General features: G+C 47.6%; 1 protein-coding gene across 1 annotated transcript; it reads right to left on the bottom strand.

Moving 5' to 3' along the window:
• Positions 1 to 3,614: 3,614 nt before the first annotated feature.
• Positions 3,615 to 12,057, bottom strand: NECAP1 (NECAP endocytosis associated 1). The gene is made up of 8 exons (XM_054049881.1): positions 11,774 to 12,057; positions 10,438 to 10,538; positions 10,189 to 10,293; positions 9,699 to 9,780; positions 9,188 to 9,296; positions 8,911 to 9,094; positions 6,893 to 6,986; positions 3,615 to 6,777 (listed from the first exon to the last, which is right to left on the bottom strand). Exons 1-8 carry the CDS (start codon positions 11,869 to 11,871, stop codon positions 6,729 to 6,731), a joined length of 822 nt encoding a protein of 273 aa, XP_053905856.1. The 5' UTR covers positions 11,872 to 12,057; the 3' UTR covers positions 3,615 to 6,728.
• Positions 12,058 to 12,782: the final 725 nt, after the last annotated feature.

Below are 12,782 nucleotides of genomic sequence, written 5' to 3'. Positions count from 1 at the left end.
TTCTGCTTTTGACCCTTTCAGGCCCTCAGAATGTATAATGGTTCTCCTCAATCCCCCCTAATTAACAAATTATCCAAAGTCAACAGAGGATGCATTCAGATGTGTTATCTCACATCTCTGTTCTATGCCATTACTGGGAACATCACCCCTTCGTCCACTTCTTTTGGTCTGAGCCACAAGGCTCAGGGCCATAAATTACTGATCCAGGTACTGTAGTTGCTTGCCACAGCTGCACATCTGACTCCAAACCCTGGCCAAGTCCAAGTCCCGGTCAGACCCAGTGGCCTGTTTCAGAAGCAGGGCTGTTACATTTAGCTTCTTAGAACAGGCACATGGGATTTGCTTGAACAAGATATGCCACAAACACCTCCCCACAGAAACAATCCTTCACGCTTCATTGTCAGTTCTGTCCAAGGATCACGGAGATCTCTGAAATACACTAGGGGAGCTTTAATGCCAGGCAGTGAGGGCTCTAGCTTTGGGGTTCAACTGCATGCAGGAGCCACCTCACAACACAGGTGTCAACGTGGTTTCATGGGGAAGGGTATATTTTGGTTTTGAAGAGTGCGTGATCTCCAGGTGCCCATATCATCCACTTTTACCATGCAAGAGTGCTGAAGTCAGTGTTGGCACAGTAAAGTGAAGGGCGGATAAATGGTACTCCTGGGTGCCAGCCTCCAGCAGGGAGCCAGCATTGACTCAGAGGGCAAAGGGCCCCTGCCGTTGACTCTTTGCAGGCTCCAGAGTTGCAAGCTGGGACTGATGCACAGAGTAAAGTGCTCCTTGCTGACTCGCAATGGCCTGCAGCACCATAGCCCATGTCTTTTAGATTCTGCCTCCAATTCACAGTTACTTGTATATTTAGCATTTTAAGACTGGGCAGGCACAGCATATCATGCTAGTCCTTGCACAGCCTGTGTCCTTCCTGAGCTGAAGGATCAGCCTCAAATTCTCCACCTCCCACCAACCCACCATGTCAGATCTCTCACCAGACACTGCTGGGCCACCACAGAATCGACCTCAGCTCAGCCAGACACTGAGGTTGTGCTAGGAAATAGTTCTGGCTGGCAGGAACACATTCAAGCCTTGCTCAAAGCAGGGCTACTACTTCTGCATCTAGGCCAGGCTACTGAGGGCAAGTTCTCTGCTTTCAGAAATCCTATTTTGGTACAGAATGCATTGCTAAATTACTTTTCCTGTTCTTCTACCCAAAAAGCATGTAGTCATCATTTCCAAGCATTGTACATGAAACCATGGTATTGACTTCAGGTCTAGGTATTAGTGACAGCCGCTGACTCTGGGACCAACATGCAGCCAATGCAGTCATATCTATAGCCTCTTAGCACTGTTTCCTTTCCCCTCTATCTCAGGTGTTGCTGGGGACACCACTAAATGCTGCAGTTCTACTTTATGGCTTGTTCCACACATAGGTCCAGCCCTTGCCCACACTCCTCCCAGGCACAGCTCTCTCCTGCCCAGGAGAGATCACTGCAGGCAGCCAATCCAGTAGTCAGCGTGCTCTTGCTGACAGATGTCAACTGCAATTTCTTTTCAGAGAGCACTTCACCAGTGCTAGCCAGGTGCATCCTCCTCTCCCGCACTGCTGGGGGTCCAGCCGGTCCTTGGAGACGGTGATTGCCAGAAGCTCCGCAACAAGGGTATCCAGCAGCAGGTGGCAGCACACCGTCACGGGTGAGACTGAATTTGCAATCCCTGGTCACCAATCCAGACAGGCTTGAGGGCCAGGATAGGAGGGCAAGCGAACACCACATCTCCTTACGTACCTAAAGCACAAGGCTTTAACGTACCTAAGCATACCTAAAGCACAATGTAAAAGCTCCAAGTTACAGGCAGTTTGCTCCTTCAGGGAACATCTCTTTAGACTGCTTCAAGGATTCTAAAGACAGTCTCCTAAGCAAGCCAGCTGCCTCTGCCCCACCATGCAGGAGCTGCCATCCTACCATGCCAGGGAAAGAAAAGGGAAAGCAGGCCATTGCCAGTTACCTGGCTGGCAGTGACAGCTGGCAAAATGCGGCTCTAAGTCGGGAGACAGTACAGGCACCAGTTGCTGCTGACTAATCTTCCTATGCTCAGAGGCAGCTTCGAGAGATGTCTGTCAGAGTCCCAACTTTGGCTGAGGACACAGCTATAGCTAAAGGCAGCTGGCAAAATTAAGCTATCAAGCTAGAAGGGCATTACATCCCATAATGTGCTTTTCCTGACTATAAGTATGGAGAAAGCTATTAACTTGGAAGAAAGAAACTTAAACCATCTCTAGACTGAGAATCTATTGTTCACATAATATAATGAGCACTAGACCTTGAGCCCTTACCTGGCCTCCAGCACTTTGTTTTCATGTATTTGCAGCCTAGCTGTGCCGCCTCCTAGAGCTTTGTAGGTTTATGCTGATTTAACTGTATCAGTTCAGGTTCAGATCCTCCATTTTTTCAGGATTCCACACAACACATCAAGGCTTTAACAAAGCCAGCAAGTTTGTGCCTGTAATCCATATTGCATGGCTGTAGAAGGAACAGTTCCTGCAGAGCTGAGAAGCAGTTTTAAGTCACAGAACACAGAATAGAATTAGTGGAGGAAGAGGGGGAAAAATACTCACATGGCACCTCAGTTACAACTCTCACAAAAGAAATAACAATTAATAACTAGACAAAGCTGGGATCTTCCCTTTGACACTTGTTTCTTGAATCTTTCCAAGTGCTACAGTCTGTCTCCCATTTGGCACTAACTTTCCGCCAGCTTCAACCATTGTCCTCTTAGACAAGGCAGCTCTTCCCAGCTGCCTAAGGAAACCAGTTGATGTATTACATAAGAACATAATAAACATTCAGGAGATATTGCTCAGTTTAATCTGCTGATCCACACTAAAAGCCTGGCCTTAATCCTCTATCAATTGCTATCATCTGCAACATCAGAGACTGTAGGTCTCAAGGACCCTGCATACTGGCATCTGCTATGTTAGAAGAAACCACTGGCAACAAAAAGTGCAGGAAGACATGAGCAGATTCAGCCAGTCCAGTCATAGGCCAAGTCACTTCACAAGTAACTTACCATCACAGCCAACTTCTCCCACTAGGAAGAGAAAGATTGTTCCTGATGGTCGACAAGGAGAAGGGGGAGAGGATTTACATGGGACACATGATGCTGTAGTGTTCTAGCAGGCCTCAGTGTGAGGAAAGAGATGGGTAGTAGGAAGATCTACAGAGAAGACTAAACTCTTACGTATGAACTGTTTCCCACTCCTTGATGTTTCTCTATGCACAACAGGGAGTACATTCCAGCTCTTCCCTTAGGTATACTTCACCTGGAAATTGTCCTACTCTGGAGAAGTACTCTCTTAGGTTCTTTTTGCTGCAAGTGCCTACTGAAAAGTCAGAGATCCTTCACCTTCTGCCTGGCCAGGACCTATGCAACATATCCACAGCCTTCGCCAAAACTTTGCTCCTAGGTCAGAAGGAATGTAAATTTTTTTTTTTTTTTTTTTTTTGCTTACTGCAGGTGCTAAAACACTTGACAATGACACTAGCATTTACTGGTGTCATTCAAGCAGCTGACTTCATATTTCCAACACAACTTCTGTGTAGAGCTTTGCTGTCTGACATAGGAACGCCAAGCAAGCATGGCTGTGCAAGAAGAGAAGGCTGTGAGCAGGGTAGAAGGAAGACTGTCGGGGCTCTGAGCCATATTCTCCATTTTCTGTGAGATTGGCTCCCTGGAATCAGTTCCAGCTTACATAATATAGGTGTTTGACTTTGAGACACTTCAGCAAGGTTTGCCCGTCAGCTTATCTCAGCTAAGAGTTTCACCCTTGATCCCTGCCTAAGCTGGTGCAGCCATTGTCCATGCCTGGCCATGCCCCCTGCTGATTTAAATCCCCATCTTGACCAGCTCTGATCTTCCTGCTTAGGCACTATGCGACTGCTTCTTTGTTAGTAGGGCCACTGCCTCAGCCTGCTTTGCTGTGACTCAGCTTCCAGCTTACTCTCCCTTTCAGAGCAGCCCGCCCTTGCTGTTCCCTGACAAAGGACCCACTCAGCCCACCTTGCTCATCTCTACATGCAGCAAAGACTCCTTCCCACTTACAGGCGTGGCAAGAACATCTGCAGGGCAATGAAGTTTTCTTACTTGCTACTTTTATCCACATTCTTATCAAGTATCACACACCTACAGTTAGGCCTGTTTCCAAGTTGTTGTCTGTGTTATTTTCTATTCCTCTTGGAACAGCCATAGGTCATTTTTGTGTCCTTCTTCCATGCTCCTACTTCCTCACCCAGACAGAGTCTGAACCCATTTCACTTCTAAAGTTGCTCTTGTCCAGTCTGCAGGCCATAATACCCTTGCTGAAGGATAATTAGTCTACTAGGATCATGCTGGAGCCATAAAGACCTTCAATCTGCAGGGCTTCCAAAGCAAAAATTTCACAAATTACAGGACTCGTGACAGTCTTTTCCCCAATATTACTTGTTTAATTACCGTTTGCACCAGTACATCTTATGCTTTATATACATATATCTTTAATTTTTGCTTATTCAGCTTTTCAAATACATAATATATTATCTCCAGAACACTAACTAAAACAATACAGAAGAGGCTCCTAGTTAGTTGTTAATTTGTGCCATGAACTTCCTTGGTTTGGGGAACTGATGCATAGTTGAAATGACAGGACCTCACAATGATTTGAGCAAAACCAAGGAAAACAAAGCCAAAAAGCCAGCCAGCAGAGTCCATGACTTTGCTAGCAGATTATAGCCACCCACAAATTCAGAGGCAGGGAGTCTAAGCATAATGAGACTGCAGGAGTGACTATGAAGGTGGAGAAGGGGTGCAGGGTCAACACCAAAAGAGACAGGGGACCATGTTTAAATGACAACTTAAAATGCACTCAAAAGCAGTCTGGTCCCCACTTCCACTAGTGGAACTGCAGTAGCTTTAGAGGTATTTTCAAGGATTTTGCTTCCCAGAGGATGGTCTAAGTGAAACTTTGCCTCCAAAATGCCCTGTGTAGTAAGAAGACAAGGACAAGAGACCTTCGCAAGTACAAGGTGCATATTCTCTTTTAAAAGCCTCAATAGAAAGTCTTCGCCCAAAGGGAAAAATCTAGTGCCACAGGTGTGCTAGCAGAGCATATCTCAGTTATATACGTGTTGTTCCTGGTTGAGTGTTCAAAACAGGAAGAAGCCTCCCAATGAAGCACCAAAATCCTACTGTTCTAGTAACTGGGTACAGCTGTAGATGGGTCACTGAGACCACCTTCTGAGCTAGTGTTTTGGCTTATCAGCTAGCATGCAGGGTAGCCAGCATTGTGAGGCTTCCAGTCTGCCCACAGGCTTTGCCCAGATTAATCAAATTTACACCTTAGACCACATCCATAGCTGATGAAGACAGAATAGTGTCCAGATCAAAGGGCACCAGGAAATTCTTCGAAAGAGGAAGTAAGGGCATTTGATATCTTTCTAATCCCCTAAACCGCAGAGGAAATAGAAGGGGTTTGGAACGCATTAAAAATGAAGAAAAAAACATGCAACTTTCAATAACCAGCTACATCTCCAGAGAGTTAGCCTCAGGATAAAAGCCATAAGAAGGAACATAGGTGGGAGAATTTGGCTGCCACAGTTCTCAAGATTGGGCCTACTATACATTGCTTGCTCAAATAATAACTGTGAGCTGAAAAAGAGAAGGACTCTGTCCCTTCACCACTGTCCAACCATAGCTCTTACTGTGGCATGGATATGCAATACTTGTAACACAGTGCCAAGACACACACAAGGCCAGGGATCAGGACAATAATGCAGGAACATGGAATGCTGAGTGGTGGGATTACCTGGTTGTCATCTAGTGCAAGTAACTATCAAATTATAAAAACAGGCTTGCTTTTCTTTAAGCTATTTCCAGTTAAACCAGCTCAATGACAACGAGGCCTTTGTGTAGGACAAGAGGGAGAAAGGAGTGAAAATGAGAGAAGTTCCTCCAGTGAACCTGCAAGCCACAGAAGGAGCCTTAGGATGGGATGCCCACCTGGAGCTACAGCACAATGACAGCAGGTCTACTCAAGGACTTGCATGACTCCTCTCAGAAGAGCACAGGAATACCCAGCACTATCAAGAATTGCACCAATGAGAGAAAAAGTGGTGCATGCATGGGGAGGTTCACTCCTCACAACATACATGATTAATCAGAGGGTTTGTGTTGAGACAAGACTGATCTCCTTACAGATTCCATTTACAAACTGCAGCCAAATGCAGCTGCCCTCAGCACCGCAGGCCGAGCTGCTGAGACTTGAGTCACTGTTGAAAGCAGTCACAAAAACCAACAGTCTAACCAGCAAAAATGTAAAGGACAGGGAACCCAGAGGCACGTACCCAGCCTCCTCCTGAACCCTCCTTGTTCAGGATTCTTGCTTCCCCTGTATGGTAAGACCGGGAATAAGAGCTAGGATGTACCATACAATGCCCAAGTGGGTGGAAGAGATGAGGCTACCTCTCTCCTCCTTGCCCATCCTGTGAGGAGTCAGCATGTTCTCTTTAGGTTCAGTGGTTTCACTATGGGATCAAAAATAGTGAAGTTTTGACTGAAGTGAAGATACAGTTCAAAAAAGGATTGTCCCAATTTGTTTTTGATTGAAGACTAGAGAGGTTTGTGCCCACTCTGGTCCGGATTTGGTGCTTTTAGAGCCTCTTGGTCATCAGTTTGTCCCGTTCCACTGCTTTAACCATTCAGAACTGGACCCAGCTGGACTGCTGAGGAGCCTGATTGGGAACAGCACTGAAATAAAGAAAGGAGAATCAAAGAAAGAGATAAGACTTCTTAACTTACGGCTCTTCCAGTGCCCAAGAGGACACTACCCTTCTTGTGTGCAGTTCCCTTCACCACAGTTTACCTGGAAGCAGTGCTGAAGTCTCCCCAGAGGTCTGTGGTAGCTGATGCTGGTGCCTTGACTGCAGATGCAGGAGCATCTAAGTCTAATAGAACATCTGAGGCAGAAGGAAGAAAAAGAAAAAAAATCAAGCTAATCATGAAGAAAACCCCACAGGCATTTAAAGTGTCACCTTACACAGACTGATGGATTCAGAAGAGAATCTCTGAAGGGACTCGAGCTCTCCCTCCAGAACAAAACTAGACTTTTTAAGGATTTTGTTTTAACAGTAGCTCCTTTTGCTGAATGTGCTCTGAGCCTCCAGCTCATACTACAGGGGTACATCATCTGCAAGAACTATTCAGTCTCCACCTGGCACACCAGCTGGCAGATTTGTGACATACTACCTCTCCCAGTAGAAATAAAGCTCAGATTCAGCCCAAGATCAGCAATCATAATAGCTGCCAAGCAGGCATCACCTTAACAGTACAAATCATGTGCTGAAGCCCAGCCCTGTTCGAAAGCTTGTGGTTTCTTCTCTCTCTGATCTGCATACAGCACTACTAAAGTCTCTGCCTCCAGAAGAGTATCATCAGCTCTCCAGACACCTCTGTATGGTCACACTAAAAGTGGTACAGCATCCAGAAGACTGCAGCAACCTCTTTGTTATAGAATCACAGAATGGTTTCAGTTGGAAGGGGCCTTCAAAGGTAATTTAGTCCAACATCCCTGCAATGGGCAGGGACATCTTTCACTGGATCAAGTTGCTCAAAGCCCCATCCGATTCAGCCCTGAACACTTCCAGTAATGGAGAATCTTCTCTGGGCAACCTGTTATAGCGTTTAATCATCCACATTGTAAATAATTTCTTCTTTATATAGAAACTAATTCTACCATCTTTCAGTTTAAAACCATTGTTCCCTGTCCTATTCACTACAGGCCCTGGTAAAAAGTCCTTCTTGTAGGCCTCCTTTATATATTGAAATGCTGTAGTAAGGTTTCCCCGGAGCCTTCTCTTCTTCAGGCTAAACAACCTCAATTCTCTTAGCCTTTCTTCACAGGACAGCTGTTCCACCCGTCTGATTATTTTTGTGCCTTCCTCTGCACTTGCTCCAACAGGTCTATGTCTTTCCACTGCTGCAGACCACAGAACTGGACACAATACTCTAGGTGCAGTCTTGCCAGAGTGGAGTAGAGGGGCAGAATCACCTCCCTCGACCTTCTGGCCATGCTTCTTTCGATGCAGCCCAGGATATGATTTGCCTTCTAGGCTCCAAGCACACATCGCTGACTCATATCCAATTTTTCAGCCCCACTTTCCGCAAGTCCTTGTATGTTGTGCTGCTGTCAATCCAATCATCCTCTAGTCTGTGGCGACATCTGTGACTGCCTCACTGCAGGTGCATCATCTTGAACTTGGCCTTGTTGAACTTCACATCTATACATATATATTTATGTATGATGTTCAGTATGTATAGTTTTATATATTTTATTATTATGCTACATAAAATTCTATACATATTTTCAAAAGAACACACTATACCCGCAACTCCACTAAACTTCACACCTCTTTGTGCTGTTCATGCTAAAGTTTCCTTTCTGCCTATTCAAAGCCACTCAATAAGTGTTTTCCCTGCATCTTTGACCAACAGCCACAAGTCTCTCTCTATTTTTCCATGGAAAGCAAGCTACTGTGCAGCACTTTTCTGGACACCCTACACAGCCCTGCCAGCATCCCTAAAGCACGTATAAGTTCACAAAACACCTATTTACATTTCATACCCAGCCCCCCCAAGCTGTTTTGCCCAAGCCGCTTGGCTTCTCCTTTACAAAGACAGGAGCTACAATGCTGTACTCCTTGCAGGCATGAATAAACAAGCATGAAGATCCTTAGGTTAAAGAAAGCAAAGCCCTCAGGATGCATCATGTCTCACAGGGCACTGTTGACACAAGATGGAACACCGGTTCCCTGAAGCAGGCCCCAGTCCTCTCTATGTACACTGAAGTGTCTGACAGATTGTTTGCTCTATGCTAACGTTTACCTGCACTGCTCATATTACTGGATTTCAGCAGAGGTGGTGGTGTGACATGGTTGGCAATAGCTGTAGAAGAAGGGGGAGGAATAGGAGAGACTGCAATTTTGCCTCCTGGTGGGGGTGGCAGCAGGCTTAGGCTCCCTGATCCAGATGCACGGGGCTTGGCTGCTCCTCCTTTCTTTGTCATGTTCTGTCATCGTGTAAAAAGAAAGCACAAGTGAGAAAAGACTCTTCATTCATATAACCATGCATACAAAGAAGCAGAATAAACTCGGCTGCTTACCCCAATGTTCAGTTTGATTGTCTGCCCTTCCTTAAACCCCAAGTCTAATTTAGGACGTGTGTCAGCTTCCTGGGACTCCTTGGAGATCTCAGTCTCCTGCTTCACCCACCTAAAAAGAAAAGAGGAAGACATATGACCCCATGGCAGTGGTGAACAGGGTTTCAGAAAAATGCATTGTTCCCCCCCTACCCAACCAAAGAACTACCGTGTCTTCTCAAACCAGCTACCTCCTACACCCAGTGTAGTACTGCATAAAGCTGGGACCACCCCAACCCAAGAGTCTAACACTGCACCTGTAGCAGCACAGTACCTAAGCTTAAGACTTAGAGATATGACCCTACAGGACTCTCAGCTTGCATGACAGATGGCAGCACACTCAAGTGTCCCTGATGGAGACAGAGTAGGGCTTCATGACTATCCCAAGGAAGACAGCTTTAAATGAACATGTACCACCACCAGCCACGTTCTACAGGTCAGAGGAAAAATATAATTCCAGAAAAGCACAACTCACTTGAAGTGATCCTGTAAAGAGACGTTGAAGTCAAATGCATCACCACGATCCGTGAAGCCAATGCCTATAAAAGCACTTCGTCCTAGCAAGGAGACAGTAGGAGTCATTGGAGGTGCCCTGCAGATGAGCCCTTGTGTTCCTTCACTCCAAAATCCTTCAGTTTCTCCTGTACCACTCTGTGCTACCTCCCTCTGACACATCTGCAGCTGGACACTAGCAGCTCCAGCAGTTAATTTTTCCTCACCTTCAGGATGCATCCTTCTTCCCATGTGGCACTCTCAGAAACTGAATGTTCCTTCCTAGCCCCTGGACTCTGTGCAGCGTAGAGAACCCTCCTCTGTTAACCCTGCCTTCCTCCTCCTCCAGGCACATTACCCAGCCTTCTTGGCACTCCCAATACCACTTCAATCCACCTGGCATACACCCAGCTCCATCAGGCTAAGTGTTCTCCAGCCCTAGCACCTGGCACATACATGATCCCTCAACTCACCAGTCCCATCCTGAATTCGAATGACAAAATAGCGGCTGGAATCCGTCACAGTCTCCACTGCAATGCCAGGGTATTGATCTATAGGAGCCTGGGCGAAGAGTTCTCCTGTAGACAAAGAACTGGATGTTAAGGAGAGCAACCTCTTGTGTGGCCTGTGCTGCGACAGACAGCACTGAGCAGGCTGAGAAACACAGGTTCAACAGGAGCAGTCATAGTTGTGGTCCCACCAAGCCTCAGCCTTTCCCTTACCTGAAACCTTATCCTCCAGTTTTATGTATGCAGTTTTGCCTTTGGAGGTGACACGAAGCCGTCCTGTCCAATCCGGATGGTCCAGTTTCCAGTCAGATGCCCTGAAAAGAAAAGCAGCTCTTCATTGACCATATATCAACTCTTCCACTTCTGCACAACGATTTCAGCAAAAGCCTGTGCTCCCAAACCTTCAACACATACAGCTACCTTATTCCACTTCTCTCCCCAAGCAACATATGAGGATTCAGCTCCTCTCTGTTGCTGCCAATCGACGCACATGGCTCTGACTGGCCTCTCTTTCCTCTAGGTAAAGGGAAACAGACACAAAGAACATCAACTGTCTTTACCTTTAAAAGCCTGCAGAAGAATCACAGAATCATAGAATCACAGTATAGTTTGGGCTGGAAGGGACCTCAAAGATCATCTAGTTCCAACTCCCCCGCCTAGAACAGGCTGCCCAAGGCCCCATCCAACCTGGCCTTCAACACTTCTCGGGATGGGGCATCCACAACTTCCCTGGGCAACATGTTCCAGTGCCTCACCACTCTCACCATGAAGAGATTCCTCCTTATGTCTAGTCTAAATCTTCCCCTCTCCAGTTTAGAGTCATTGTCTCTAGTCCTATCACTATAAGCCTTTGTGAACAGTCCCTCCCCAGCTCTCTTGTAGCCCCCTGCAGGTTCTAGGAGGTCGCTAAAATGTCTCCTCGAAGCCTTCTCTTCTCCAGGCTGAACAACCCCAGCTCTCTCAGCCTGTCCTCGTAGGAAAGGTGCTCCAGCCCTTTGATCGTCCTTGTAGCCCGAGACCTGTTCCAACAGCTCCATACCCTTCTTATGCTGAAGATTCCAGAACTGGACACAATAGTCCACATGAGGTCTCACAAGACAGGAATAGAGTCAGAATCACCCAGAAAATCACTTGAACAGTAAAAGCAAAAGCGACTAGTAAGTGACTCGGGAGCATCGGAAAGACCCCAAAAATTAAGTAATAGCGTGCTGAAAAAAAACCACTCCATTATTCTACTCTGTGGATGCAAAATAACATAAAGCATCTCTGACCCCACAGCCTCCAGCTTACACTGGTTAAAACACTCCCCACGCAGCCAGTCTAACCCTTAGGGGAAGAAGAAACGATTGGATAATAAAAGAAACAAGACCCCTCGCCTGCAACTCTGTACAACTGGAAACAAGCTCCCACGGGCAGCACCGCGCCTGTGGCGCTGGGCGAGCGCCCTGCCGCTCGCTCCTGCCTCGCCGCTCCCGCCTCCCGGGCCCCGCGGCCCACCCGCTCCCGGCGGGGGCCGAGGCTCCTGCGCCCGCACGGTGCGCTCCCTCACCTGTACCCGCGGTTGGAAGCCCGCGGCGGGATGCGGTAGACGTTAACGTCGGGCTTGACGCAGAGGACGGACTCGTACTCCAACTCGGCCGCCGCCATCTCGGCCGCGGAGACCGGCGAGGAGCAAGGGCTGGACGCCTAACGGCCTGCGGCGCTTCCGGCCGCCATCTTGCGTGAGGGCAGACACTGCCTAGGGGCGCCGGGGCGGTCGAGCGGGAAGAGAGTCACGTCAGAGGCGCCGAGGAAGACATCTTGCGTCCTGGCGGCAAAGCGCCGGGGCGGGCAGGCGACCATCTTGGAGCCGGTTCTGACACGCCGGCGGGGGGGGCGGCGCCATCTTGGACCCTGGCAGCTCCGCCGCCGGGCCTGGCGCGGCCATGTTGGGTTGGGGCGGGTGAAGCGGCGCGGGCGCCATCGTGGAGCCGGGCGGAGCCGGGAGCCCGCCCTGACTGCTGCGGTCAGCTCGAAAGTGCCGGCAAATAAACTCCCCGAGGCTCGTTTTGGAGGTTTAGAAAGCGGGCATCCTCTGTCAGGGCTGGGCAACACGGAGCGATCTCCAACAATCTGCAGGAGACCAGAGCTGGGACAGAACAGATTTCCCACTTACATGCACGTGGTTAAATTCTCCCAGAAATCTTATGCATGTTCTTTTATTCCAAGGACTGATTTTAATGTTGTTATGAGCTTCACAACAGCCAAATCTCTCGCTGATTGGAGCTTTGGAGCCAGCTCTGCCTGACCTTGCATTTGAGAGAGGGAAAAGCTGCAGAGAGAGGGGATCACAGGAGCAGACACCTCTGCTCATTACAGACCACAAGGCGTTACCATCTCCAAACAGTGAACAGTGGCTGGGAAAACACTGCTTGAAAGAAAACCCATGCTATCAGGATACATTCTGTCTAACTTTCAAAAATTAGAATTACTTAACTGAAACTGAACTCTACTTTGGCTTAAATTAAAAAAAAATAATCATAGAATCATAGAATAGTTTAGGATGGAAAGGACTTTAA

This window comes from Cuculus canorus, chromosome 1 (assembly GCF_017976375.1).
Source record: "Cuculus canorus isolate bCucCan1 chromosome 1, bCucCan1.pri, whole genome shotgun sequence".
Lineage (NCBI taxonomy): Eukaryota > Metazoa > Chordata > Aves > Cuculiformes > Cuculidae > Cuculus > Cuculus canorus.
This window is presented reverse-complemented; position numbering and strand designations above follow the sequence as displayed.